The 26,002-nt window shown below is 39.5% G+C and overlaps 4 protein-coding genes across 6 annotated transcripts; 2 read left to right on the forward strand and 2 right to left on the reverse strand.

Annotated features, from left to right (window-relative positions):
• The first annotated feature begins 13 nt into the window (after positions 1 to 13).
• On the forward strand, positions 14 to 7,633 carry mfsd13al (major facilitator superfamily domain containing 13a-like). 3 transcript variants are annotated; one of them, XM_085271157.1, is made up of 8 exons: positions 14 to 659; positions 1,999 to 2,313; positions 2,397 to 2,825; positions 3,347 to 3,501; positions 3,608 to 3,691; positions 4,140 to 4,283; positions 5,534 to 5,659; positions 7,417 to 7,633. In XM_085271157.1, exons 1-8 carry the CDS (start codon positions 492 to 494, stop codon positions 7,424 to 7,426), a joined length of 1,431 nt encoding a protein of 476 aa, XP_085127283.1. In that variant the 5' UTR covers positions 14 to 491; the 3' UTR covers positions 7,427 to 7,633. The 3 variants fall into 3 exon arrangements, with proteins under 3 accessions (XP_085127283.1, XP_085127282.1, XP_085127284.1); XM_085271158.1 differs by adding an exon at positions 1,189 to 1,331 and having other exon boundaries at positions 529 to 659; positions 5,534 to 7,633; XM_085271156.1 differs by having other exon boundaries at positions 53 to 659; positions 5,534 to 7,633.
• Positions 7,473 to 9,168, reverse strand: LOC146576120 (uncharacterized). The gene is made up of 6 exons (XM_085271159.1): positions 9,000 to 9,168; positions 8,596 to 8,892; positions 8,418 to 8,515; positions 8,269 to 8,316; positions 7,941 to 8,051; positions 7,473 to 7,811 (listed from the first exon to the last, which is right to left on the reverse strand). Exons 1-6 carry the CDS (start codon positions 9,082 to 9,084, stop codon positions 7,758 to 7,760), a joined length of 693 nt encoding a protein of 230 aa, XP_085127285.1. The 5' UTR covers positions 9,085 to 9,168; the 3' UTR covers positions 7,473 to 7,757.
• A 1,572-nt stretch (positions 9,169 to 10,740) lies between these two features.
• kdelr2a (KDEL endoplasmic reticulum protein retention receptor 2a) lies at positions 10,741 to 16,775 on the forward strand. Its single transcript, XM_085271160.1, has 5 exons — positions 10,741 to 11,000; positions 13,039 to 13,139; positions 13,237 to 13,395; positions 13,512 to 13,764; positions 15,445 to 16,775. The coding sequence occupies exons 1-5, from the start codon at positions 10,910 to 10,912 to the stop codon at positions 15,477 to 15,479; spliced, it is 639 nt and encodes a 212-aa protein (XP_085127286.1). The 5' UTR covers positions 10,741 to 10,909; the 3' UTR covers positions 15,480 to 16,775.
• A 5,068-nt stretch (positions 16,776 to 21,843) lies between these two features.
• On the reverse strand, positions 21,844 to 24,088 carry LOC146576122 (lipid droplet assembly factor 1-like). Its single transcript, XM_085272625.1, has 5 exons — positions 23,957 to 24,088; positions 23,588 to 23,701; positions 23,307 to 23,475; positions 23,073 to 23,218; positions 21,844 to 22,477 (listed from the first exon to the last, which is right to left on the reverse strand). Exons 2-5 carry the CDS (start codon positions 23,678 to 23,680, stop codon positions 22,409 to 22,411), a joined length of 477 nt encoding a protein of 158 aa, XP_085128751.1. The 5' UTR covers positions 23,681 to 23,701; positions 23,957 to 24,088; the 3' UTR covers positions 21,844 to 22,408.
• Between the last annotated feature and the right edge of the window lie 1,914 nt (positions 24,089 to 26,002).

Consider the following 26,002-nt stretch of genomic DNA (forward strand, 5'->3'; position numbering starts at 1 on the left):
TAAATATTTTAAAATCAGGTTTCACTGTCGTAACGTCCCACGTTGCCTGACGGAGATTTGTATTGACGAATTACGAAGCAGTAAATATAAGGAAGGAACTTTTTATGCCCAATCAGATCGTGTTTCTTATCCTGAAGTCCCGCCCGTTGGTGACTCTAAAACAGCTTCGTTGGGGTAGATTTTATGTTTTTTACAATGCTTGGGTAAATATTTAGCAAGTGTTACTTCCTAACAAGTGTACATTCATGGGAATTAGTGAACAGGAACAATATCCGTCTCATTACCAGACTTTTTTTTTTTGCCCTGTGGAATTTTGCTATTCTTACAGCAGTATCGTTAGCAATGCTAAACAGCAGTAGCGTTGTAAAACCGGTGCTGCAGGTGACAACAACTTCTCCTCGCTCCTTGCTCGTTTAAAGACACATTTAACTTGGTTAAGCTCTCGTGGGCGTGAAGGTGAAACCTGTCTCGAGCGTTTCCAGACCGGAACAATGAATGTCTTCCGACACCTGATAAACTTTGGGGTGAACCCTGCAGCGCTGGCTTATGCCATGACCACTCTGGGGTCTAGCATGATAAACAATATGTTCAGCTTCTACTATGTGAAACTCTTCCTGAATAGGTACAAGATATCCGAAGGAGCGTTTCACCAATCACAAGTGAGTATGTTGACCTGTCCTTCTTGACCAATACTCTGTGAGTTGCACAGTTGTAGAGTACAATTTAAAGAGCCGGTTGCTTAAAATAAAAAAACAACTGGCTTCTGAATTCTTCAAAGCATCAAAAAGAAAAGATTACCCATAAGAATTTCTATGGAATTTCTATCTTCATAAAATCACTTCAGTATCTGTGAAGTGATTCAGTTGCAGTCAAGAGGGCTAATATAAGCCGATGTCGATGTCTAACATGCATGCCCAGGAATGACTTCTTTTAGTAACCTAACGATTACTGATTATGATTGAATAGTAATTGTAGTTTCTCTCTACCACTATAAAAAGGATTTGCTTGATGGCACTCAGTGGAATAACAAATACCTAGAACAATGGGAAAGTCCAGAGAGCTGAGTGAATATTTAAGCAGGAAAACTGCTGATTTACACAGGATGGGAAGGTCTCTTGGAAACATTTCTAAACAAATGCAAATTCCAAGATCATCAGTTTAAACAAGTTATTCAAATGCAATTTGCAGAGGTCTAGAAGAACACCCCAACTGTCACTCTCAGATGATAGGAAATGGGTTATGATGTTCAGGAAAAGCTCGAAAACCACCAAAGCTGAAGGCTACTGTGAACTGGAAACTGCTGGAGCACCAGCGTCACCGTCCAGAGTGAAGTGAGTTTTACATCGCCATGGACTGCAAGTGTGTCAACCGAGATAGAAAGCCCCTCCCCCAAAGTCTGCATCTTCAAGTTAGACTGAAATCTGCAGCTGCTCACATGGACAAGCCAAAAAAAAAGATTTAATCCTAACCTGGTCAAACAAGGCAAAAAAATGGAGTTATTTGGACACAGTGGCAAGGAATTTTTGAGAAGTAAAGTTGAGGCTTTCAATCTTAAGAATGCTCCATCAGCTTTGGACATGGTGGTGGTAGCATTATGCTGTGAGGCAGTTTTGCGCCCAGTGGTACTGATATGTTGCACAAAATGGGTGGAATAATGAAAAAGGAGGACTAGCAGGAGTCACAAAGACAAGGATCGGCTTGGTAAAGACTTTGATATGGACCAAGGGATAGATGTGGAAAATGCAAAGAACGGCATAGGTTTTGGGCTTAACTCTTTTTTTCATAAGTTTTACAGCTTTTCCTGATGATAAAAACTTCCAACACTGTCATACATAATACAAGTTCATAAGTGATTAACCAATGGATAAACAATTAAATGGCAGTAAAGTTCCTGTGTTATTTATTTATTTTAAAGTTTACTTCTTCTTTTTTTTAATTTCTGACAGATTTACTTGTTGTTGGTTTTTATTAACACTTTTACATGCTTCCTATCCACAGGTGGTGTACATGGTGTGGAATGCAGTTAATGACCCTCTCTTTGGTTACCTGCAAGATAACTCCAGGGTACCCTGCTGCTCTCAGCGACGTCTCTCCATCCTGTACGGCGCTCCCCTCTACTCGCTAGCTTTTCTTTTAGCCTGGTTCCCATGGCGTTCCTACGCCCCTGGCGACTGGTTGAGTGGTTTACACTTGACAGTAGCGCTGTGTGCTTTCGATGGCATGCTAACTTTTGTGCTGTTGGCACAATGTGCCTTGTTTGCAGAGATTTCCAGCCATCATCAGAACAGACTTAGACTCATAAAGTACAACCAGGTAGGCCCTTCATCCTGACGTCTCTTCTCTCTATGTACCTAAGCACGTCATTCTTTTCATATCCCTTCTTATTTATTTCCCAGGTGGCTTCTCTCATTGGCTCATCCAGTGTCCTCTTCTGTGGTGTGGTTTCCAACAACATGGAAGACTTCTTGGCCTTTCAGGCATTCGCTGTGCTGATTGCTATCCTGAGCTGTGGCTGCATGCTCTACACAGGCTTCCACAGCGAGAGCCGCTTTGACAATAAAGCATCTCAATCAGATGCTCCCGCGTCTGTTGATCAGACTTCGCATCCATTGGCATGCTCCTTCTCCACGTTGAAAACGTTGACATGGCAAATCCTGACCAACAGGGACTTTCAGCTATTTGTACTAATGAACTTCTTCCAGGTGTTCATGCTGGCCTTCTTTAATAATTTTACCATGATATTTACTGAGCACCTGATTCCTCCAGATGTGCTTCCATCATTGGCAAAGAGCATCATGTATGGAGCAGCATTCATCTGTCCACAGGTATCGTCCCACAGTGTTAGTGTTTTAGTTTTTTCCCCATAAAGATTAGAATAAATGCTTTAAAATACCACACTGATTGCTTTAGTCCATTACAGTCACAGGTCCTGAACAGTGAGGTACAAAGATCATTTTCAGTTGATATTTACTGCTGACTGCACTGATAAAGGAATTGGTAAGCTTGGAAAATTTGAAATCCGTACTCAGGTGGTGCCAGTTTTCAGTTCTCAATTTGGAACAAGGTTGAAATACAGGGGATATAGACAATGTTAAATGGACAGTTTTTGTAGTATTTTGGGCAGAAATATTTGCAATAACTACTTAAAACCATTTATTTATATTCGTTTACCACATAGTTCATAAATAGAGCTATTCGGCTGCCAACTCTCCACCTTGCTCAAATGTCAGAGGTCTAAATAAACACCTGAAAGCACCGAAAAGGAAAGGGTTTTAAAATACTTGCAGCTTTTTAATCATCTGCTTTGCCTAACCCAATGTCTTGTTCCTGACTGTCCTCATTTTAGCTTTTAGTGCTGAGCTCTCAGAGTCTGCTGCATAGGCATGGCTACTACAGGATCATCCTCTTCATCTTCTATGTGGAGGCTGGAATGGCAGCTGTCATGCTAGCAATTGGTCCTCAGCACTACTATTTCATGGCATTTTTCCTCACCATTAACATGTAAGAAGTTACTGCTGGGCTTGTTTGTCTTGATATGTAAAAAGATTTTTTTCTTTTACTATACTGCATTGATTTTATTTCTTTTTGGTTTCTATGTTTTATACAGGGTTATAATTCAGGCCTCCTTCAGTCTTTTTGGGTTGCCTTTGGCTGACATTATTGACACTGACCTGCAGAAATACAAGCGCAGGTAAGAAACACAGTCGACAGTTTGGACACCACTGTCCTTTATGTCATACCGACAAAGCCAAAATTTTAATCAGCCGAGACATTTACCTTGTGCACTATTTCTGTCAGTTATATGTAAGAAAGAACAGCTGAGTTTGATGGGAATATTATTAGTATTTATTTAGTATTTATTCAGAGATGGACCAAACTGCCATCCCCTTGACTTGTGTCACTATCATCATGACTATAAATATGAACGTCAGCACAAATGACTAATTCAGTCATTCCTCAGATTCAAATATAAACCACTTCATTAACTCTGGCTGCTACAGCATTGTTTTAAAACCTCCTGATTTTACTACATAAACTAGGAAAATATGCAACATTATTTCATTTAAGCACTCACAATGAAACAAGTTTATGATTTAATGTGTGATGATGCGTTTTCTTCTCTTCCTCGCCTCCTGTAGTTCCCCTCTCTCTTCCATGGTGTTTGGAACAAATGCACTGTTCACAAAGCCAGCTCAGTCTCTGGCTCCTATGATAGTGTTAAATATCCTGAACCACTTTGGGTATGAACAGCTGAAGGATGTCACAAAGGATTCAGATCCGAGGTACAGAGAGTTTCTTGCTACTTGTTGACTTAATGGGCCCAAATGTTTTTGGAGCTGGTTTTAAGATTATACCCATAAATCTATGACATGTGTCCTAAGTCTGTCTGTTAATACTTTATGTCATAACTTGCTGTACAGTAAGCACTAAAAACCTGAGGAAAAAATAAGAGGGCCTTAGTTGCTGCAGCTGCTGATACCCATGTTTAATGTAGTACGTTTTCCAAAGCGTTCAGTTACTATTCAGCTTTAAGCCTGGGGCCGTTTATCCCATTATAGTATAAATAACCCGTTTTTCTATTGAAATGTAGATAATCCATCCTGTATAAAACAATAGCACCATGTAACAAGAATCTAACTTTGACCAATAAACTGTAATGACACTGATGGATTTAAAGTGTGTTTTAGATTTTAAACAAATGCAGAATAAGAAGCTAATCTAAAAAGTTAAAACTGTAAAGTAGTAAAATAAACCACCAAAAATCCACCACTGTGATCCCTTATCATTTCAGATAATCTAAATAGAGGCACATTTAATTTGAAGGAGAACAACATTTTTTTCTATGGTTGCTATTTAGTTTTATTATGCAGAAAATCGACTTTATAGTCAACTGAATAAACACCAGTTTCAAGAGACAGCCTCTCTGATTTGGCCTTTTTTTTTTCTAAGGTCACTGTTTATATAATTTTCTAAAATCTGAACCACTGAAACATTTGTTTTCCATCTACAATGTTTTTTCTTTTCTTGGGCTCTCCTACAGTGGATTTGTATGTGTCACAGTTTCAATTAATTGTTATATCTTATCGCAGGCCCTCACTTGATCCACTGCGTGAAAATAAAAATAAGCTCCCTTTAGACCACCTTTCTTCTAAGTGGCAACCCTCGTAAACATAACATTTAACCAGTGGGTGGTTAAATTGTGCTCATAGCCATGAGCATGATTGGCCATATTAGGGATAGTGTTTCTCATTGACATCGTTCAGAGCCAAGACCTTGTCATAAACTGTTTAGAGGAATCTGAAGAGTGCTTTTGGCTCACAGCGATTCCTTGCACATAAACTGACTCTTGAAATATCTTAGATCTTTATGGTTTTGTACGTCCACTGATTCCTCTTTACACCATTTAAACGAGTCACAGTCAACATGCACAGGCATGCTTTTGCAGTTTCCGTAATTAGCATTGTGACAGTCAGGATGATTCAGCTGTAAATAAATGTAACTACACCAACACTTTGTTTGTCCTTGTTTTTAGTGCCTTGGAGAGCCTCCACAGAGCCATGTTCTACTTGGTTTGCTTGGTGCCCATGTGTGTCGCTGCTCTGCAAGTCCTGGCTTGGAGGCCGTTTTCCATTCGCAACAGTCACACAGTTGACACAAAGTATATTGATGGCTAATATCAGTATTCTCGGTATTCAAAGAACCTGGCTTAATTGCCTGTAGTTGGGATCTGTAAATGAATAATTTAAAATGAGTATTTTTGTATATTTAAATGAGTGAATATATTGAAATTTTAACAGGGAACAACTGTAAATCATCAAGTACCTTAAAATCAAACAAATCAAGGGGCTTTAAATATTTGAAGTGGAAAAAAGTAAATGTTTTAAATGGCAATTTTCATCTGGGTGCAAATATATCTAGACTTGTCTTTATCCCACTTACTTTGATTTAAAAGTGGTATTTTACTTCCCATTCTTAAACATTTACTGGTTGTTGGGTTGGGTGGGGCACAAATTCAGCATTATAATAGTTTGTTAGTTTATAATTAGTTTGTGAGATATATTTTTATGACAGAATCCCACCAACTGTTCAGCTACACTTATCAGGATCCTACATTATAAGGTGGATGTTCGGAAGGCCAAAAGGTTCTGAGTAAACAATGAACTTAACTAAAGGAACTTTACTCATGCAAACATTGAAGTTGGATGTTAAATCGCTGCTTTAGCAATGAGAACAAATAGTCGAGACATTCTCGATCCTTAAAGAGTCAACTGAAACACAAACTCAAGCATCTACTTGAAGAGAAGTATTTAGTTAACAGCTTCGCATCTCTGGAACAAAAAACTTGTCATGTGGTTATTTCTTGAAGACTATCATTTAAGTGTCGACTTTGATTTTTTTGATCATTTTGTACACAAAAAATATTTTGTTTCATTTTTTTTGTCTGTTTATGATGCTTTTATATATCATCTATATAATGGAGAGGGAGAGAAAGGTAAAAACACTCCATTTAGCTTTTCACAGATGCAGACGCATAAAGTGGCCACATAACATCAGAAATTATTGTCACTTAAACTCAGGTCTCACAAGCTCTGGCATCAACAGTGATGATCAATGAAAGGTATTCATCAAGAACAAAAAATTTCATTTTGCCAGTTAATGAAATGCCTTATTTTACCCGATGAAAAAGACAGTTAGTGTCACAAACCTGATGGTTAATAACCTCCATGCAGATTAAAAAAACAAAACATGATTCAAGTGGCTCGCATCACCTGTATTTGATAGTTTACAGTAGAGAGAAGCCCAAACGGGGCAGTTTATGCAGACTTTGAATAAAGGCTGTAAATGGTGAAAACTAATCTAAGGATTATAATCCAGTGTATGAATGGACATTATAATGTAAAATGTATTGAGATTTAGGGGATGGGATATGCTTCACAACTGGCTCAGAATGCTAAACACTGCCTTAATGTGAATTTCTAATAAGTTTACTGTGATTTCTCTAAAGAGAAACAAGGCCCTCTCTTTTCCTATGATAACATAAGCTGTATTTGACATACAGACATGTGCTGTATCTTGTTCTATGTTTTGGTATCAGATTCTATAAATGTGTTGTTTCTAATTAAAAATGGTAAAAAAAATCTATCCGTGGTACATTTATGTTTTTGATTAGATTTTAAGAATGTTTTAAAGAAATTCTTGGTCAATAATGTAACAAACATTAAGCGCTATCAAAAAAGTGCCATGACCCCTTTAATGAGAAATGGCTTTATCATTTCATGTCAGTTCACTGCCAGTAATCGTCGTGATTAATGATTCGTGCAATAAAAGGTGTAACATTTTGCTTTTTGTAGAAGTGAAATTCAGATGTAATTCCTCTAATGTGGATCGTCTAATTATCCCCCTTTTGTGTTGCAGAAAGTCCTGAAAATAAAATCCTTGGAAAAAGTTGTTATGAGCAACAAGGAAGCTGTGGAAGCGCGGTGGAGACCAACACAACTTCGAATGCTTTGTGAGAGGCGGGTTGTGTAAGAGCCTTGACGTTTAGAGAGGAAATAGTCGCCTGGTCCACGCTGGTTTTGTAGTTTTTATGTCTCATTTCATGAGAAAAGATTAGAAGCACAAATGACTTGCATCCTTTGCAGACTTGCTTGTTTCCTCAGACTCAACAGCATCATCCAGCTGGTGTTTAATGGCTTTACAATTTCCTTTCCGTCAAGATGATGGAGGTCTGAATTCATCAATTCCTTGAATGAAGCTTAGACATTTTGATAGATGTCATCAGAAGAATGCTGCAGGTTGTTGCTCGAGGGCTGAAACGATATTAAAACTTGGTCAAAAACAGTTAAATTGAATTTTGTACAGACATCCTGTGGCAGAAGTTACACAATCTGTCTATTTGACTAAATCTAACCTCAACATGCTGCAACAACAACATTTACCTCAACTTCAGAAGAGCTTCTGCTTGCTGTTTGATTGTTTTTCTCCATGTTTCTCTTCTTGTGCATTTCTTTCAGCACATCCTGGAACTGTACTTTTTTATTTGCGTTTTTCTATAAGGGAAAAGATGAGTAAAAATTTATTATAAAGCCCTTTTTTTGGAGGGGGGGTTAGGATTTTTTTTCTGCCTTGGTATTTACAGAGGGTTTAGTTCGTTCCTGTTCCTCTTTTTTTTTTTTTTTTTTTTTTTTTTTTTTTGCATCTGTGGGCTTTTCCCTATTTTGAAAACAATGGATTCATCAAACATGAGTTAAAACAGAAGAGAGAGACCTTGTCGTTTTTGGATGTCTTTCTGCAGATGTTCATATTGCAGCCATACTAGAACAGAAAGAGAAAGGTTAATTTCACGTGAGCACAAACTGACTTTCAGTCCGGCTTGTACAATAGATCACATTAAAATAAATGTGTCTGTGATTCACCTTCTTTAGAATGATGAGCGTCACTATAGTCAAGCTGTAGACAGCCATGAGGACAAATGATACCGACACGATTTTTCCCATCACTGTTTTAGTATTTTCTAAAAAAAAGAAAGAAAGTGAAGGCGTCGTCTTCATTTTAATGACTGTAAAATGAGTTTTCTCTCTAAACAGTCCTTACCTCTCACTACAAGAGTTGCTCCCTCCCCTACAAACGGTGTGCAGCACCCATTCTGAGTTGCTGCGGCACAGAAGTACATCCCGCTGTCACTCGCTTTAAGTGAATTAATTTGAAAAGACGCTTCTCCTTGGTACTTTTTACTCATATGAAGCGGTAGAGAGACATTCTCTTTGAACCAGTAAAATTCTACTGAACACTTGGAAATAACTGTACAATTGAAAACAGCTTCTTCCCCTATTTTCTTCCAGATTATGTTGTTTGACTGTGATATGTTGACATGACATGTATCCTTGCCAGCTGCAATAAACAGGCAAAAGAGAATCAATATGAATCACACCCAGCCTTTTACATATATTTCCTAGAGGAATTGTTTACAGACGGCAAAGATATGAAAATGATCTTACCTGTGACCAACAGGTGGGCGAGCAGGAGAGACAGCCAAAACAACCGGTCCATGTCTGCGGCTTGAAAGACACTGAATGATCTCATGATTCCTTGTATCAGCCGTTTTTTTTTAAATGGCTGACAACATGGGAAGTGGTAGACTGAACTTCCTCAAGTCTACTAGTTCCTTCTTATTTTCCTGTATTGTGCAGCTCTACAGTACAATTAATGGATTTGTATATATTCAAAGCGTTTATTGTATTTATGGTAACATGATATTATGAACTACTGTACTACTAGTATTTACTGTTTAAAATGTAAGTACATTTAATTGATTTCACGCTCTTAAATGAAGGATTGCGAGGTTTGGTGTCACTGGCGATGGGGAATCACAAATAGCCCCATCACCCCTTATTACCCAACATGGGCAACATTTTTGCGTGTAGACACAAATGTCAACTCATGCTGTGCACACATGATGGCGCAATCTAGGAACGGTAGAACAATAACTTTGAATTATTGAGAATGTGTAGAGATTTGGTGACAGGACTCCGGCAGTAATAATATCATGCAAGGTTATGCGGAAAGTAAATAACTCAGTGCAAGTCAATAAAGCTGAATGTGTAGTTTTGGAGAAATATGTATGAAGCAATCGTGCTCACACAAGAGAGTAAATTCTATGAATTTTGTTTTCGCTGATTTTATTTTCCCCACATTTTGTTATTTATGCATCTACACTGCCTTGAAAGAGGATTTACCACATTCCTGACTTCTTAGCTTTTTTGCATATTTGTCACATTTCACGTTTCATAATAATCAAACACAACCTCAGTAAAAACAGAATTACGTTTTTAAATGATTCTTTTCATTTATCTATTATCCAAACCTACTCATCCCTGCCTAAAAAATTGCCCCGCTAACCTAATTATGAGGTTGTGACCAATTTGACAGCAAGTACTGCCAGACACTCATGCCACTTCCCTTCACCCTCTTGTAAATCATTACTTAACTGTGATTAACCATATTTTTGGCCTGACAATTGCCAGACCTGCTGACTCAAGAAATACATATCTGGCACAGTAAAGTGGGGTAGAAATATCCGAAAAAGCCAGCACATCATGCCCCAATCTAAAGAAATTTAAGAACAGGTGAGGAACAGTCATAGACATCTATCAGTCTGGAAAGAGTTAAAAAATAAAAACACGTTTCTGAGGCTTTGGGGCTCCAGTGAACCACCCGGTGAAGACCGTTATTAACAAATGGAGAAAACTTGGAACACTGGTGAGCTTACCAGGAGTGCCCTGTGAGCCAAAATTACTCCAAAAGAGCATTGAGGACTAATTCACAAGGTTACAAAAGAATCCGGAATGACATCTAAGGAACCGAAGGCTTCATTTGGCTCAGTTAAGGTCAGAGTTCATGCTTCAACAATAGGAAAGAGACCAGGCAAAAATGGCCTCCATGGGAGGAGAAAACCACTGATGACTAAAAAGATCACAAAGCCTGGTCTTACATATGCCAGAAAAAACATTTTGATGAGAGCATTTCATAAAAAGAAAATCATATCAACAGCCAGTTCTTGCTGCCAAGGATGGCACAGCCAGTTATTAGGTTTATGGGGTTTACAAGTCTGTGATGACCCTCCTCATTCAACCAGGGCTCATGTTCTCAGCGTCGTGCTTGTTGTGGGCGGGTCCTCTCCTGCTGTCACTCATTCTCTGGTCCAATGCAAATCTGTCTATGTGTTTTGTCCCGCCCCCTTCCACGTCGACCTGCACTCTCGCCATATTTTCAAGCCCGTGAATCCCGGTGTGTTGTGCCTCCAAGTTGAGCAGAAGAATCTTTCACACCAGGCAGGATCAAGCGTGACCCGTTTCAAAGTCCACGTTAGCTTCTCAGCTGTGTCTCTGTTATTTTTCTTTTTGCAGCTATGAACATCTTCAGGCTCACAGGAGATCTTTCTCATCTGGCTGCTATCATCATCCTGCTACTCAAAATATGGAAAAGCAGGTCGTGTGCAGGTGAGCACTGGATATAGCTTTAATATAAATGCTACAGTGAGGTTTTCTAATGTCACTAGTTCCGTTTCACTTGTGTTAATCGATAAAAAAAATCTGATCTTTTAAGGCAGCAACCTCTAAGCTACCTACCTAGCAATGCTAACGTTTCCTCTTCATTCATTTGAAGCAGCGGCTAATAGCTGCTGAATGGGCTAACTGATGATGGCAGCTAAAAAGTGCTGCCTGCATCTCCATCACAAGCTACTACTAAGTTTGCTGCAGTTAGACAGTGAAATATTAAAGTTGGTGGAAAATATAACGCAGACACATCAAAGTAACGGTTGACTTTGAAGGAATTCCTTTTGTACGTTAATCGTTCTCCGATCTGTGGATTGAGTGCGGTCAGTTGGGTTCCTACTGCTTACTGGACAATTAAGCACATTAATGGAACCTTTAACAAATATATTTAGAATAACTTTTTGCGGTTTCTGCTTCTACGTTTCAGCACCACCCCCTCCACCTCACATCCATTTACTCCTGCTCGGATAGTTTGACTGTTTAAGTGTGAGGGGCTCGATTTTTTGGGTCTGGCTTCTGACGTGGCGTTCTAGAAAGCGCTACGGAAGTAGATACCTGCTAAAAAGAGTTTGTACAAAGTTTTACTTATTTAAAAATGCATTTTATGCTTATAGACTCACATAAAAATTTAGGCATTAATAATAATAACTAACAACATAGGCAGCAGTGATGCAGTCTATGATTATCTAAAGTCCTAGATAAGTCATAGAAGGGGGCGGTTTTGTGTCCCACTTTCGATAAAGATTTGTGATTGATTAAAAAAGTTGACGCATGCGTTTTGGGTGAAAAGCTAAAACCTGAAGAATATGTAGCTTTGTGTTAAATCTGGAGGTACTGGAAGTTTAAAATATTGATTGATTTATTAAAACGTATAGGTCTTAACAGTCACTTACACGACTCCTCATGGAGATCCCCAATAAAACGAAACCAAGGGAAAATCTAACTTGTGTTGAGGAAGAGATTACTCAAAGTGAATCTGAGAGGCTGTTAATTGAACTGGTCTGTCATTAAAATTGAAAGACAATGAATATGCACTCAGCCTGACATCAACATACAATGAACATACAAAAAATTAGCTTTTTTTCTGAATATACACTCTTAACATATAACATCCTCTGATCTGAGGTCATTGATTTTAATGACCAATAATTTTGAATATTGTCTGCTTGGTAGAAACTGGTTGAAAAAACACGTCTGTTTATAAAGAGTGTCTCCTATTATTTATTTATTTTTATTTATTTCCCCACGTTGCCTGTCTCTTACCACTGCCACCAGTAAATCAGGGCACACGATGACCGACCCAAAATACCCTTAAAAAGTGTGATATCAGTTAAGAATATAAAGAACATGGATCAAAACATTTGACGTTGTTCAGGAAAGATTGTTATCGATTCCAAAAAGACACACCAAACACGCCAAACTCAAACATGCCACAGAGAGTGAAGATGGCACTTGCTGAAAACCCCCGATGTTTATCAGGAAGAATGTCGAGCAAACACTAGTTGAGATTCCTGGAGAATTAGGACCTGATTGTGGTTTTGAGGTGGTGCATCATGTTCTTGCATCATGTGTACCATGTATCATGGGAAGATGCAGGGTACACTTTGGACAGGACATGAAGTCTGATAACAGTTTTACTCATGCTCACAGATATGAACAATTCACAGCCACTTAAAAAAATAAATAAATCTAATCTCCATGTATTTGGAATACGTGGGAAAAACTGTCCTATGGGCAAATCAGGACAGGCTGACATCACTCATTATTCCATTAACCCTTTAAAATGAATCCAAACGAAAAGAAACGGTCTTGTTTTTTGAACTCTTGAGACTTCGGAGTTTCATCTTTTTTCCAGCAGATGTCACTGTTCAATAAAGAAAAAACATGATTTGTTTTGCCCAGGCTGTTTGTGAAGCTTTGTGTGAACTGCTGAGGTATATGTCAGCCTAAACTGTGTTTCTGCTTGATATTTTTCTTAAAGGCATCTCTGGAAAGAGCCAAATTCTGTTTGCTCTTGTGTTCACCACACGTTACTTGGATCTGTTCACCTCTTTCATCTCCCTGTATAACACATGCATGAAGGTAAGACACCGCCAACCACACAGCCCTGACCCTCACATAGGTTTCACCATTTCTCCCAGAACACTCCAGTGACAGGCTGTTCTTTGCTGTTTACCAGCTGATCTACATCGGTTGCGCATATGCCACCGTATACCTAATCTACGCGAAGTTCAGGGCCACCTACGATGGAAACCACGACAGTTTCAGAGTGGAGTTCCTGGTGGTTCCTGTCGGGGGTCTTTCTGTTCTCATTAACCATGACTTCGCTCCCCTGGAGGTGAGTTCAAACTGCTGTATCGCAGTCAAATTGTGAGGCACATGATCTATTCCAAACCAGACATTTTGGGAGTAAATGTAAAATTGTGTTCCTGAATATGTAAATGTCTTCTGCAGATCCTGTGGACGTTCTCCATCTACCTGGAGTCTGTGGCAATTCTGCCTCAGCTCTTCATGATCAGCAAGACCGGGGAGGCTGAGACGATCACCACCCACTACCTGTTCTGCCTGGGGCTGTATCGGGCCCTTTACCTCTTCAACTGGATCTGGCGTTTCTACTTTGAGGGCTTCTTTGACATGATTGCCATAGTGGCTGGTGTGGTCCAGACTGTCCTCTACTGTGACTTCTTCTATCTTTATGTCACCAAAGGTGGGTTTAAGCATCGATATTATTCAGATATTGGCTAATTTGTTATTATTTATATAGACGTGAAATATGTGGGGACACTTTAGTTGATGTAGTTGCTCTTCGTGCCCTCGCTGGCCCTGAAATCATTCCTTAAATTTGATGAAAGGGATGAGTGTAAACATCCAGTGTCTTGTTCCCTGGAAAACCCTCATCCTAGAGTTCAGGCTACGCTAATCTGACGTTTCAGCAGCGCAAGTTTCCTGAAAGAAAATTCTCCAAAGTTATGGCTGTTTAAGACAAAATTCCCTCCTTATCTTACTGTAAATCGAGTGTCCCGGGAAAGGCATAAAGGAGATGTTGTGCAATGATTTGGAAATTCCCAGCTGGTTTGATGGTTGTTAGCGTCAACTGAACTTGTATTTTATTATTATTTAATATTCTTTCTATTTTACAAAGCCAAATTATAGTGCTTTGAAAACCCACCCATGCATTTCCTTCGGCTTATCTAATTCAGGGTCATGGGGGTGGCTGGAGCAAATCCCAGCTGGCACAAATCAAAAGGCAGGATGCAGCCCGAGCAGCTCGCCAGTCTGTCAAAGGGCTTTCAGAGCCATTAACACCAATTCACTGTTTAAACAGCGTTATTAGAGAAAACTGCTGCATCTGTGGAGACACTCGTTTGTCACTACAGAGATCTTTAAAACTCCAATTTGATGTTTTTTGTAAGTTTGTTACATTTTAACTCAACTTAGTTGATATTTTTTAAGTTCCTTTTTTAAATGGATCTCATTTTGTTGGTTGTTAGTTGTAGCTTGTTGATTGGGGCAACTTTGGATGATTTTTTTTATCATCCTCATCTGGAACTTTCAGTTGCTCCCTTATTTTTGACCTTTTTAAAAGGTCATCACAGCTGATGGATCCGCATGTTTGATTTGGCACATTGGATGCCTTTCCTGACGCAATCCCAATCTCATTTAATCAGGCTCGTCCCATAGCTTGTGACCCCCTGGGTTTGTGTCCTTTCCCAGAAATAAACCAGGGCTCTCATTTAAGGCATCCATATAAAAAATGATTAGCAAGTGGATTGAACATGAGAAATATGTGTTTTTCATTCATCAACACGTCAGAGGAACTTTTATTCTCTGCTCGGGGGACATAGTTCCTGGAACAGTTTAACTCAAAAGAGCCAGAGGGCATTCTTAACTGCTGTGAACAAGCTTGACGTCACCCAGAAAATCTCTGGCTTTTCCTGAAAACTCACGCTTGTATTCATCAAATGTGACGGCTGCGCAAAACTACACACTTGGATGTACTTGTCCTTTTGCTCCCGCACAATGGGGGGCTCACACATCTTTCTGTTTGCTGTTTAAAGGATTTTTCTAATGATCAATTAACCTTTTTAACATGAAAGCTTGTATCAGGTAACGTCACACTGTTTGAATGCAAAAGAGAGAGTTGCTGGAAATGAAAATGATTCGTTTTAAAATTAATGTTTAATTTGTAGCATTAGTGATCGGTTCATCTTTAAAAGACAGCTTTCCCAAAGCCTTTGAGCCACAAAGAGGGAACACAGACTGAGGAATGGTCCACTTTTAAGTGATCTTACATGTGTAGTGTCAGTGCATAGTGGAATAAATAACGTGTGGCTGCAGGAATAAAGATGGCTCTCACCTGATGACTGTCTAACTTTATATCCCTCAGTGTTGAAAGGCAAGAAGCTGAGCCTGCCAGCGTAAAAAAGCATGGAAGGAGACGGCGACTCCGAGCAGACTCAGGAGGTGTGGAGAGGAAGTCATGGATTCTCATGACCTGTAGTAAAAGACGCCTGAGACAGAGAGCCAACTATCGGGGGGAAAAAACACTAGTCTTCTTGATGATTACTGATGGAACTGGTAAATGCCAACAAACACCAGAGCTGAACAAAGATCAGTCCAGATCAACAATTGGATTTTTGTGTTCAGCATCTTGCCTTAAGCTTTTTTTCATTGCTGTTCAAATAGGAGAAAAGGATTTGGTTTTTTGTTTTTGTGCGTTTTTCCGCTACATGTGAGGTGTATGCGCTTTTTTTTTTTCTTTTTTTTTTTAGTTTTTTTTTTAATTTTCTTTTTTTTCCTTTTTTTTTTTTAAATTTTTTATTTTTTATTTTTATTTTTAAAAGAAAAACATCATCCATGGTGGTCGACTTTGATAAGTACCTTGTTTGACTTGGTAATGAAATGCACAAAATGTACAGTCTTATTAAAGAGTGAGATAAAGAGTGATGTATCAGAGTGCCTGATAAAGTTCTCACAGTTTCTCACAGTATTTTTTTTTTTAATTCTTTTTACATTTGCATTTTTTTAAGGTATGCATATCCTCTAATACATGTATCAAGTTTTTTTTTTCTGTAATGTTTAAAGAGGTCAACATAATTTCGCACCAGCATGCTCATTATTTTGTAAAACATGGCTTTCTAAATGAACATTTTAACAGAATTAATGGTTTGATCTTAAATTCAAGAAGTAACCCATGAAATGAATGACTTTAATGCCAGCAATCATTTCATGGCAGGTATCAGTATTTTCCCAGTGGTGGCTGTCTCGAATAAGGATGCTTGGTAACGGTTTTTCTTCTGCTCACTGTTCTTTGTTATGTAGCTTCACACAGTCTTGAATAAATGCTGCATCACATTTCTAGATGCCGACAGAGCACAAACTCTCACTGCACCCCGGCAACAAACTCATGAATGCCTTCCGGTGGCGACGCGCCAGTTACATGGATCCTGAAATGTTGGGAATGGGGACAAAACTAACAGCCACTTTTCCCACACTGGGGATGCTTCCCTGTTTATCCTCCAGCACATTGTCACATCTCAGTTGTTACCTGTATGGCTCAGTTATTAAGAAGGTGCGATGGTCACCAACGGGTGCATTGCTAAAAAGGCCTCTCGTTTCTTTTTATAGTAGCGTTCCTAAATAATTCATTTTATTCTTCTTTTTTTTTTTTTTTTTTTGCATGTTATCACCTCCATTAAAGATTTTATGAGAATCATATCTAGTGTGTGTGAGTGATTTTTATTTTTCCTTTTTCCAATCAGAATTGTAACGTCTTTTGTTAAATATATAATCTGCAAAGGTACGAATGATGACCAGAGAAAGAAAAAAAAATAGGTCCCGAAGGAGGCAAGAGGAAAGAAATGAAGGAAGAAAGGTAGATGAACTGCCAGAGATTCAATTCAATTTTATTTATATAGCGCCAAATCACAACATAAGTCGCCTCAAGGCACTTCATAGATACAGAGAAAAACCCAACAATCATATGACCCCCTATGAGCAAGCACTTTGGCGACAGTGGGAAGGAAAAACTCCCTTTTAACAGGAAGAAACCTCCGGCAGAACCAGGCTCAGGGAGGGGCGGCCATCTGCTGCGACCGGTTTGGGTGAGAGAAGGAAGACAGGATGAAAGACATGCTGTGGAAGAGAGACAGAGGTTAATAACAGATATGATTCAATGCAGAGAGGTCTGTTAATACATAGTGAGTGAGAAAGGTGACTGGAAAGGAAAAACTCAATGCATCATGGGAATCCCCCGGCAGCCTAAGTCTATTGCAGCATAACTAAGGGAGGATTCAGGGTCACCTGGTCCAGCCCTAACTATATGCTTTAGCAAAAAGGAAAGTTTTAAGCCTAATCTTAAAAGTAGAGATAGTGTCTGTCTCCCGAATCCAAACTGGAAGCTGGTTCCACAGAAGAGGGGCCTGAAAACTGAAGGCTCTCCCTCCCATTCTACTTTTAAATACTCTAGGAACAACAAGTAGGCCTGCAGAGCGAGAGTGAAGTGCTCTAATAGGGTGATATGGTACTACAAGGTCATTAAGATAAGATGGGGCCTGATTATTTAAGACCTTGTATGTGAGGAGCAGGATTTTGAATTCAATTCTGGATTTAACAGGAAGCCAATGAAGGGAAACCAAAATAGGAGAAATATGCTCTCTCTTTCTAGTCCCTGTCAGTACTCTTGCTGCAGCATTTTGGATTAGCTGAAGGCTTTTCAGTGAGTTTTTTGGACATCCTGATAATAATGAATTACAGTCGTCCAGCCTGGAAGTAATAAATGCATGAACTAGTTTTTCAGCGTCACTCTGAGACAGGATATTTCTAATTTTAGAGATGTTGCACAAATGGAAGAAAGCAGTCTTACATATTTGTTTAATATGTGCATTGAAAGACATGTCCTGGTCAAAAATGACTCCAAGGTTCCTCACAGTGTTACTGGAGGCCAAGGTAATGCCATCCAGAGTAAGAATCTTGTTAGATACCATATTTCTAGGCTGTTCAGGGCCGAGTACAATAACCTCAGTTTGATCTGAATTAAGAAGCAGAAAGTTAGCGGCCATCCAGGTCTTTATGTCTTTAAGACATTCCTGCAGTTTAACTAATTGGTGTGTGTTATCTGGCTTCATGGACAGATAGAGCTGGGTGTCATCTTCATAGCAGTGAAAATGTATGCTATGTCTTCTAATGATGCTGCCTAAGGGAAGCATGTATAATGTAAACAGAATTGGTCCTAGCACTGAACCCTGTGGAACTCCATAATTAACCTCAGTGTGTGAAGAGGACTCTCCATTTACATGCACAAACTGGAGTCTATTAGATAGATATGATACAAACCACTGCAGCGCAGTACCTGTAATACCTACAGCATGTTCTAATCGCTCTAATAGGATATTATGGTCGACAGTATCGAATGCTGCACTGAGGTCTAGCAGGACAAGCACAGAGATGAGTCCACTGTCAGAGGCCATAAGAAGATCATTTGTAACCTTCACTAAAGCTGTTTCTGTGCTGTGATGAGCCTTGAAACCTGACTGAAACTCGTAAAATAAACCATTCCTCTGCAGATGATCTGTTAGCTGTTTGACAACTACTCTTTCAAGGATTTTTGATATGAAAGGAAGGTTGGAGATTGGCCTGTAATTAGCTAAGACTGCTGGGTCTAGAGATGGCTTTTTGAGTAAAGGTTTAACTACAGCTAGCTTGAAGGCCTGTGGTACATAGCCGATCATTAGAGATAGGTTGATCATATTTAAGATCGAAGAATTAATTAATGGCAGGACTTCTTTGAGCAGTTTTGTAGGAATGGGGTCTAAAAGACACGTTGATGGCTTGGAGGAAGTAATTATTGAAGTTAACTCAGAAAGATCAATTGGACAAAAAGAGTCTAACTTAATATCAATGGTACTAAGAGTAGCTGTAGATAATATTACATCTGTGGGATGATTACTGGTAATTTTTTCTCTAATGATAAAAATTTTATTTGTGAAGAAGTTCATGAAGTCATTACTAGTTAACGTTAAAGGGATGGTTGGGTCAAAAGAGGTCTGACTTTTTGTCACCCTGGCTACAGAGCTGAAGAGAAACCTGGGGTTGTTCTTATTTTCTTCAATCAGTGATGAATAGTAAGATGTTCTGGCTTTGCGGAGGGCTTTCTTATAAAGCAGCAAACTATTTCTCCAGGCTAAATGATGATCCTCTAAATTTGTGACACGCCATTTCCTCTCCAGCTTACGAGTCATCTGCTTTAGGGTACGTGTTTGAGAATTATACCACAGAGTCAGGTACTTCTGATTAGAGACCTTAGTTTTCACAGGAGCTACAGTATCCAGAGTCGTACGTAGTGAGGAGGTGAAATTATTAACAAGATAATCGACCTCTGTTGGGGTAGCGTTCAGATAGCTGCTCTGCTCTATGTTGGTACAGGTCATTGAAGATGATAACAGTGGGTGGATTATATTCTTAAACTTAGTTACAGCGCTTTCAGAAAGACATCTACTGTGATAAAGTCTACTCTCCACTGCTGTGTAATCAATTATTGTAAATGTCAATGTTATCAGGAAATGATCAGACAGCAGAGGGTTTTCAGGAAACACTGTTAAATGTTCAGTTTCTATGCCATATGTTAAAACAAGATCTAGAGTGTGATTAAAGTGGTGGGTGGGTTCTTTTACATTTTGAGTGAAACCAATTGAGTCTAATAACAGATTAAATGCCATGTTGAGGCTGTCATTTTTAGCATCTACATGGATGTTAAAATCACCCACAATAATTATTTTATCTGAGCTCAGAACTAAATTAGATATAAAGTCTGAGAAATCAGACAGAAACTCTGTGTAAGGCCCAGGTGGACGATAGATGATAACAAGTAAGACTGGTTTCTGAGTTTCACAGCTGGGGTGGACAATGTTAAGCATCAGGCTTTCAAATGAATTAAAAGTCTGTCTTGGTCTTTCATTAATTAATAGGCTGGTGTGAAAAATTGCTGCCACACCGCCCCCTCGGCCTGTGCTTCGAGATTTCTGGTAGTTAGAATGACTCGGGGGTGTTGATTCATTTAAACTAACATAATCATCCTGCTGCAACCAGGTTTCTGTAAGGCAGAGTAAATCAATTTGTTGATCAATTATTAAGTCATGTACTAACAGAGACTTGGAGGAGAGAGACCTAATATTTAATAATCCACATTTCACTGTTTTACTCTTTGGTTCAGATGTGGATACTGTATTGTTCTTTCTTTGTGATTGTTTATGTTTAAGTTGTTTGTTGCTGGTTTTTAGTTTGTTTTTTGTCTGTTTGGGAGCTGACACAGTCTCTATGGAGATGGGTTTTTGGGGTGGTAGCAGGAGGAGAGAAGCTGCAGAGAGGCGTGTAAGACTGCAACTCTGCTTCCTGGTCCCAACTCTGGATAGTCATATTTTGGGGGGTTTAATAAATTTGTCCATATACAGTTTAAACAAAATGGGATTTGTCAGGATTTCCGTATCACTCACTCTTACTTTTCATATATTCGAATTGAAGATACTGTCGAGTACACGTGGTGTGTTCAGCCTCAGCCTGGACTTTCTCATCCTTGTCCCAGTAACTCTTCCAAGAACAACTCGGGAGCAGGTTTTCCAGGTTTTGGAGATGGTACTGGAAGCATGGTTGCAATGTACCAGAGCCCTTTCTATGCTGTTTGTACTGAAAGAAGGTTGGTGTGGGAGCTTGTTTCTGCCACTGGAAAAAGATTTTTTTTTGCCGCCAATAATTCAAAATCTTCAGTTTATTGTATTGAAAGTAAGATATTTTGAGAATTTTTTTCGGTGGTTGAAGCATCCATAGAGTTGGTGTAAACCATGCTGCTTCCCTCCTTTTAATTTCTACTTCTGTCTATAACATAGCCTTTGCAAGTAGCAGACACCATTTCCAGCAGTTATACCTGAGTGGCTGTATCATCAAATGTGATACAGCCCAGGGAGGAATGGTCCAAAACGCCTCTATCACTTCAGCTTTCATAGAAAACACTGGAGAAACACTAACATAGTTTGAGCTACTCCCTTGCCCTGAGGGCGGACAAAATGAATCCACACTTGATTTGGCACAGATTTTACACAAGATGCCCTTCCTGACGCAAACCTCCCATTTACGCAGGCTCGTGACCCCTCCCGAGGCTGCATTCATGTCTTTTCCCAGAAACAAACCAGGGATCAAACAACTAATGAACATCATTATCGCTAAATTCGACAAGTTCACTTACTCCAGCTAAAGCCAGATAAACCCCAGATGTGACTTGGATGAAGCGAAGACCAGATGGTTTTTGATAATAAGAGAAATAAAGTACAGAAATGTTGATAGAATAGTGAAACATACCATACAGCGTGCACTGGGTTCAGTTTACCCCAACAATGTTTAATCTGTGTTCAGTCATGATGCAGTCTGATGCACAATATGCAGTATGGATAAACATCTTCTCAGTACATGGAGTTTGGCCTCATTATGATTGATATCACACCAATAAACAGCTGTGTACAGTAAATAACTACAACTGCATGTTCTACACAACATTTGTCACCATTCTTTATTTTTTGGAGCGACCCATCAGAATATTTTCACCCCTGTTTGGACAGAAGACAGCGTTCCTCTTCACACGTAACAGCAAACATAAACACATGACAGTCATTTTGGTGCATTTCACTTAACATCAAGTAGCTGTACACTGTAGTCGAACACACAAACATATCGGCATTTCCATTCTAACAAAATGTTCATCTGTAATGAAGTAGTGCATGACCTTTTTCTTTGGAGGGGAGGGGAGAAATAAAGTAACACTGCAAGTGCATGAGTTCCCCCTTTTCTCTAGTTCTTGAAATGAGCCTCACATAAAGCCTCCCTCACTGGTCAATGAGCCCTCACACTGAATGTTTTTTGAGAGCTTTTAAAACTGGACGCTACAAATAAGGGATGGATAAATAACACAGGCACACTACTACACAGCTGTAAGTCTTCACACAATCAAAGGAGTGGCCATTAAAAGAGTGCACGTTTAAAACACCTCGTCATCGGCTTCACTCTGCAGATCGGAACGCTGCCTGCGTCTTTGGCATTTGATTAAAACAAGGCTGCTTGACTTAGCAAATGAGGTAGGTTCAATATTAGCTATTCCATGGGCCTCTCTCTTTCTCCACTACAGTGAGACTATTGAAATAATAACAATATTAGGCTTAAGACATACAATAACAATGAGATCTGTTACAACAGCAGATTTCAAACAAAACACCATAGTGCACGTTCAGGAGTCTGTATCACTGCATCGCAACCTCCTGGATTCAGCAGGGCTGACTCAAAACTTCAGGCAGGCAGAAGAAGAAAAACTAGTTGGCCTTCGAATCCTTCTCTGTTGAAGTTTCACACTCTGTCTTCTCGCCCTCGATTACACCTTTCTGTTATCGAAGAGAAAAACTGATTACATCCACTAAGAAAACAAATGTTTCCAATGCAAGCTACAAACTTTTTAACATTACCCGATGATATGAAAATGTATGCCTGTTTATGTCTAAAAAGGACCTGCCATGTTCCTTATGCTCCTTATTTTCTGTTACATATTACTAGCGCAGGGTTGGACCCCTGCTTGCCTTCAGAGCTGCCTTAATTCTTCATGGCACAGATTCAACGAGGTGGTGGAAATATTCCTCAGATTTTGGTCCATTATCAAGAAGCTGAAGAAATGTACCTAATAAAGTGACGACTGAATGTATACAGTTCATATTTAATAAGTCAAAAGTTATCTGCAAGCAACACCTGTGAGCCAGTAGCTCATCTCTCAGGCAGCCAATCAGAAGAGAGATGTCTTTAAGGGAGCTAAAAGGTTGTTTCAGACAGTGAATGAAGGTCTGATGAATGTCAGAGCTACTTTAGTAGAGCTCATGAATAATAACATTGAACTTAAAATGAGTATAATAGATCCACTTTAATTTACAACACAAACTTTGTTCCAAACAAGGCAACTAAACTCATGCTTAATTGTCAGTACGTTACCTTTGTCAGATGTGGGTAATAACGGTTCAACAGGCTGAAAGTGGTGGCATGCAAAACATTGACGACGGCCGAGGCCACGATGGCGAAGAGGGCGATACCAGAGAGCACCCAGAGCAGAGCCAACCCTCCGACAAACAACAGGAATGCTGAGAGAGCAAACACAGGTGACAGGTTTGTGACTACCAGGTGGTGCGGTGTCATAAAATGCTACAGCGCAAGGGTGAGCACACCTACCCTCACAGAAAACAAAACCCACTGCAGATATCATCATGGTCACAACAGCAAAAGTGACAAAGAGTCCAACAGGCACTGCAGCCATAGCGCAGAACATCAGAGCTGTGAGAGCTACAAACGAGTGGCTGCTGAGGTACCGCCCAAGTCTCGTATTCAGCAACCGTGCTACCTGTAAGAGATCAGGTTTCATTGCAGCTGCAAGACAAACCATCAGCTGATGCACACAAATTAGTGAAAACATAAAAGACTTTGACAAGTGGAGGTGTGAAGTTTTGGCTTACCCTGGGGTCATCTTTAAAGTGTTTCACCAAGGCCGTCCATCTTTTCTTCAGCTGCTCAAAGTCAGCCCCACTCTCACTGCTGCTGCTCTGCATCTTCACACAGGTCTGAAGTGACTGAGAAGGAGGAAAAGCACACACAGTCAATCTGGCTGCTTAAATCCCAACACTTAGCTTCCTATTTAAAAGTTACTCCAACGGCTCAACACATCCTCAGTTCAGCCCCAGTAACAATAAAAACTAGCTCAGAAACAAAATCTGGGATAAAGCTAACAACTGTTGTGAACTTCTGTTGCCGTTCACTGGACGAAAGTAACTTTCATTACACACTTTTTAAAACATATAACACAAGTTCTGCTGTGAGGTACAAACCTTAAACGGAGTCTCGGCAGCTCACAACATGAGAGAGAAATCACGAATGTCTCGTGGCTGCTTAAAACACGTCCACGGAAACAACACACCCATTTAAAAACGCACATCTCCTTTCTTCTCGTCCCGCCTCCTCCTTCTTCCTCTTCACAGAAACTCAGAAAGGGTTCTCGATGTTAACGCTGCTACCTAGTGGTGGCCTCAGGTATTGCAGCTCTAGGTGGCTAGCAAGAGCAACGGAGCAAAGAAAATTAAAAACAGTATAATCTACAATAAAGGTAACCTAGTCCCATACTGAAGGCTTTGTCGTGTGAGGGAGTGCATTAAAAAATAAAATATTAATAATTATAACAGTGACAAAATAATACAAAATGAATTTAATTTTTTTTTTTTTTTAAATACACTCCTTACTCTGTAAAATGAAACTTTAGCTCTTCCCCACCCTGCACTTTCATTTGTTTTGGAGAAAAGAAATGACTGATGGCCCCAAAAAGTGGATTCTGTTCATCGTTTTCAGTGGGAGAAACGTTGCAGCGTCACTCATCCAAGGGTCTTCTTCACTTGGATTCCTTTTTGGGATTTCCCTACCTGAAGACTGCACATGAATCAAGACACTTTGTGACTGATGATATCACTCTGTGACTCTACCGCAGAATAAAATCTGGATGCAAGGATGCAGGAATCAAACATCTGGAGTGACCAAATATTTGCATTGCCCTCTAAAACCGTTTTTAAAAGATTTAAATCAAGTTAAATAAATGAGAAAATAAATGTGAACAATAGATTTCACTTCCAAAATAATAAACCAGCAGCAACTCCAAAATAAGCATGGCTAGTCATGTGTACTTATTTATTTCCTAATATTAGGGAAATATATTTTTCCCACAAGGAAACATATACAGATAGGTAACCATAAGGCAGTAGAATTAAGTATATAGTAATAAAATGTCTATAATGAAAACACATATCGTTTGTACCTGACCCTAGACAAACTCATGTATATTTACTGTCCTCTAGTGGCAAAAATGATACTTTGCACACCATAACATCACTGATACAGTCATTTATGTTTAAAATGTAAAAACAAATAATAACTTGATAATAACATGTAATACTTTCATTGCTAATGCATTAATAATGATGTGGAGCTTACGATCACTGCTTCACGTTATATTGATGCTACCTCTTATTTTGCCATTAACTGATTATTGGAACAGTGAAGTTTCTTCCCAGGTTGTTCTCCTGTTCCTTTTCAGCGGTGACATTTCTATACCCTCAAATGTATTTCCACCTGCACAGCTGCGTGTCTTCCCTTCCTCCTCAGACATATTATTCACTGTCATTAAATGATGCAGTCAGTAATTATGATGGATGCCGGTGCCAGCCTTCTCTGCTTCGGCTTAATTGTGCCATAAAACACAAATGGACTTAATTGAGTTGGTCACGAGGTCACGAACGATCAAATGATTTGTTCTTGCCGTTTTGTTTTTATTGTCACGGGAGCAAAACGGAAATCAGCGAAGAATAAACGTGCATTTCTGGAAGTGTGCTTCAGTAGAAAGCAAACACAAGCAGGTGACATCATTATCTGAGGTTACTCAGCACCTCTGATGTGGAGTAACCTCAGCAAACGGTACCTTTTGAATATGCCCTCATATTGACTGCCGAGGCTTTGTAGCAGGTGCTTTATTATCAGCAGTTCCCCTGAGATCCTGCAGGGGGAGTTCCTATTTCACTTAGAGTCTGTCGGGCTGAAATGGCCCTTTAAAAATAATGACCACACTGTTTAGCTCTCAGCTCTGTGCTGCTATTAGATGGCAACAGTAAGATTTCTCTCTGAAGACTGATCGGAATATCAAATGACTGAGCTTCACCCCGCCGCTGATTACTTCCTCGGTAAAAGATAGCAGATATTACCACAGGTGCCCACAAATTACGTTAAGTCCCTCGAGTTTTGGACGGCATTAAATTTTTGTGAGCACATAACTGCCAGGCATGGGCGAGCGAAACGGCAGGGCGATCTGTTCTGAATTACACCAAAGAGAGACA

The sequence above is a fragment of the Mchenga conophoros genome, linkage group LG4, assembly GCF_057382185.1.
Source record: "Mchenga conophoros isolate Kocher_MC1m ecotype Shallow Benthic linkage group LG4, M_conophoros_male_GT1.1, whole genome shotgun sequence".
Lineage (NCBI taxonomy): Eukaryota > Metazoa > Chordata > Actinopteri > Cichliformes > Cichlidae > Mchenga > Mchenga conophoros.